The sequence below is a fragment of the Fusarium oxysporum genome, chromosome 2 (assembly GCF_000149955.1).
Source record: "Fusarium oxysporum f. sp. lycopersici 4287 chromosome 2, whole genome shotgun sequence".
NCBI classification, from domain to species: Eukaryota; Fungi; Ascomycota; class Sordariomycetes; order Hypocreales; family Nectriaceae; genus Fusarium; species Fusarium oxysporum.
Window position 1 is genome coordinate 208,190 of NC_030987.1, and position 3,314 is coordinate 211,503.

The 3,314-nt window shown below is 47.5% G+C and overlaps 2 protein-coding genes across 2 annotated transcripts in view; one reads left to right on the forward strand and one right to left on the reverse strand.

The window, feature by feature from the left end:
• Nucleotides 1-270: 270 nt before the first annotated feature.
• FOXG_05627 (uncharacterized protein) lies at nt 271-2,031 on the forward strand (the record flags this gene model as incomplete). The annotated part of the gene is made up of 3 exons (XM_018384040.1): nt 271-478; nt 538-672; nt 749-2,031. The coding sequence occupies 3 exons, from the start codon at nt 271-273 to the stop codon at nt 2,029-2,031; spliced, it is 1,626 nt and encodes a 541-aa protein (XP_018241062.1).
• Nucleotides 2,032-2,442: 411 nt separating this feature from the next.
• Nucleotides 2,443-3,314, reverse strand: part of FOXG_05628 (uncharacterized protein) — a gene marked incomplete at both ends in the record, with an annotated part of 1,946 nt that continues 1,074 nt past the window's right edge. Inside the window, 4 exons of the mRNA XM_018384041.1 lie at nt 2,443-2,566; nt 2,628-2,980; nt 3,031-3,089; nt 3,140-3,312. Of these exons, the coding sequence (XP_018241063.1) occupies nt 2,443-2,566; nt 2,628-2,980; nt 3,031-3,089; nt 3,140-3,312 (709 nt within the window). The remainder of the gene's footprint in view (nt 2,567-2,627; nt 2,981-3,030; nt 3,090-3,139; nt 3,313-3,314) is intronic.

A 3,314-nucleotide genomic window follows, 5' to 3' on the forward strand; every position in this document is an offset into this window, starting at 1 on the left:
ATGCAAGCTGGTTTTTTTTTTAACTTTCTGCGGGTCTTTACCCGCGGGGGGTAGACGGCAACTCCCTCCCACCGGGGATGTCTTGGAACTCCCGGAAGGCTTTCTTACACCCGCCCCCCCCATATCACTCTACGTCTGTCTTACATATATACTGCGTACTCTCCAGATGACAGGCCAACGGCACTTAGGTTACTCAGCAATCTGTCTCTAGAGATATATCTCTCCTATATTCGCCAAACTCTTCTGTGATACTGCTGATCGAGGAACGTGATGGCTGCTAAGAACGAATACTCAGAGCACACGGAAGAACCTGATAAAAGGTCCAATGCACCGTCGGGTCACGCAGAAGGGAATGCACTTCTTGTTGATGCTCATGGCCATATCAGACGGCTTCCAGTTCCTTCAAACAACCCCAATGACCCACTTAATTGGAAGCCCTGGCAGAAATGGGCGGTGATTGGGACCTGTTGCTGGTTCTGTAAGCAAAGCAATACCGCTTTTTAAATATCCCAAGGCCTAGACTAACATTTACAATAGCCGTTATGGGCTTGGCATTGGCTGGCGGCCTGGGAGCAATTTTGTCGGTCTTCTTCCAGCTCTACGGACCACAAGGATATGGCCCATCTGACGTCGCATTTCTCCTGACTCTGCCATCTCTTTGTATTGGTCTAGGTAAGCTCATTCGGCTTCTTGTGTATACGAAAGAAAAAATAGTAACATGAAACAGGCAATTTTATCATCCTTCCAGTAGCACTGGCATACGGTCGACGACCTGTCTTCCTGATCTCGACTATTATCCTTCTCGCCGCAACAATAGGCTCAGCGGCCCAGAACAGCTACAATGGCCATCTCGCAAGCCGTGTCATGCAAGGCCTTGCCACCGGTGCTTCTGAGTCTCTGCTACCGCTGATGCTCACAGAAGTCACTTTTCTTCATGAGCGTGGGCGTGTTTTTGGCTTGTACTGGACTGTCCAGAATGTCCTTAGCAGCTTGATGAATCTAACCAGCAGTTATGAAACTGCAGCTCTTGGCTGGCGATGGTACTACTGGGTATTCGCTATACTTGTAGGCGCCGGCCTGGTCCTAGCCTGTCTTTTCGGGTTCGAAACTCGATTCCAGAGACCAGTTGTCAGTCTCGATGGAAGGGCTGTCATGACAGATGACTTTGGGGTCACTCATGTTGTTCCAGACAGCGAGGCTCAGGAGTATCTCGAGCGCCACGGCATCGAAGACCGGCGAGGAGAAGACGCCGAAGTGCCTCTGAAGAGTTATTCTCAGCTTCTGAAGCCATGGGGTAGTTCTCATAAAACACCCGGAAAGGTCATGTTACTGTCATTGCTGCGTATGGCACAGAGCATGACTTCTCCAGCCATCCTCTTCACTGTTCTTGCCAGCTCTATCACTCTCGCTTGCGTGGTAGATGTTTCACTTACCTATGATGCCGTCCTTCAGCAATATGGATGGGATCCTAAAGATATTGGACTCATCAATCTTGGTGGTATCAGCGGTGGCTTGCTAGGTGCTGCTTACTGTACCTTGCTGGGTGAGCCTTTCATTATATGGATGGCCAAACGGAATCACGGTATCCACAAGCCTGAGCACAGACTAATCATCTTGATACCTGTGGCTATACTCGGTTTCTCAATGCTTATTCTCTATGGGTTCATGGCAACAGCAGCATTTGTAGGTGGCGGTTCGTATTGGGGTATTCTGGTTAGTTGGACGCTTTTCCAAGTGACATTTACCAGCGTCCTCATTGTCACAACCACATTCGCTGCTGAAGCTAGTCCTAAGCACCCGGGACCCGCTCTTGTTATGGTTATAGGAACCAAGAACATTGTGTCATTTGGTGTTGCATACGGACTAACAGACATGGTGCAACACGGAGGTTACACATGGACATTTGGGGTGCTGGCTGGCATCTTTGGGGCTATTTTTATCCTTGGAATTCCTATCTACATGCTTAACCCGAAATGGAGGAGATATGTTACAAGGGCTGAGGAGAAAAGGGGTATCACTACTACAGACTAAAGTTGAATATTGTACTTCTTACTGCCTAATTAGGTACTAAGCAACGTCCCATTTAGTGGCTTTAGCCGCCAGCAACCTACTCATGTCAGCACCGCCAAGACTCCAGCCAAGATGAAATAGAAGATCGCAGTAGAATAGCGCGAGGGGTGGGCTACATATAGTATTTGAAGAAAGTTTGCTTAGATCTTCCTTATCTATAAGTCCTCTTTGTCAAGCCAAAGTTACAATGCGTATACTTTCAACTAGATTAAATGCCCTTTGAATGTTGCGTAATGACTCTGTCCATACGTGATATCGAAAGAGAAAATTGTAAATACGTGAGGATCCCATAGACTAAATAGTGACGGACATAATCCCGTTTGTAATGCATACTTCCACTATTGGCCATTCTTTGAGATTCTGAGATATTGATCATTCCTCCTCATTAGCTTCGTTAAGTAAATCCCAGTCAATGTGAGGGCCATTGAATTTGGATCGGCGCTCAATCCAAAGAAGGCAAACGATTGTGAAGAGACCAACAATGACGGGGGCGTTACTTCAAGTTGGAGATTAGCTGTGAGCTTGAAAGGACGAAGTTTTACAAAGGGACTACTTACTAGTTCATAGAGCCGGCAGTCGTCGGATTAGTCTGCGGAAGGCAGAACACAACACCAATGACAATCATAAATACAACTGAGTACAGATTGACCGCATAGCCAAGTTTACCAAGGCTGAATGCACGCCTTGGCAACTTATCGCGACCTTGCGTAAGCAAGACGCCCTGAGGGATAACATATGAAAGGTTTAGCATCAAGCACGTTGCATTGATAATTGAGTTGAAGGCTGTTGTGCTTGCGACGTAGATCAACCCATATACAGCACAGAACGCAGCCGAAAGAAGAGTTGTTCTCCAAGGGATGCCGCGCTTGGGGTCAATGTGCTGCCAGTATTCAGCGAAGGGAAGTCCTTGCTGCAGACACATGTCAGCTGACAAATTGGTATATGCGATTTCTTACTTACATCACGAGCAAAGGCCCAGGTAATCCGGCTGCAGGTCACCCACTGGCTTGGAATACACGCTAAGAACTCGGTCAGAAAGCGTCGCTTAATAACGTTATAGAGAACTTACTATAGTAAAGGAACGTCAAGTAAGCTTGTAGACCTGTTGCGGCAGCCTTGCTTCCTGTCGCCTGGTAAAAGACTTCGAAGCTGGGGAGAAAGGAGCTCTGGACGGCCTGCATATCCTTAATGGAAAATAGCATAGCAACAGTCCACGGGATAACGATGACGACACCCATGGCCAT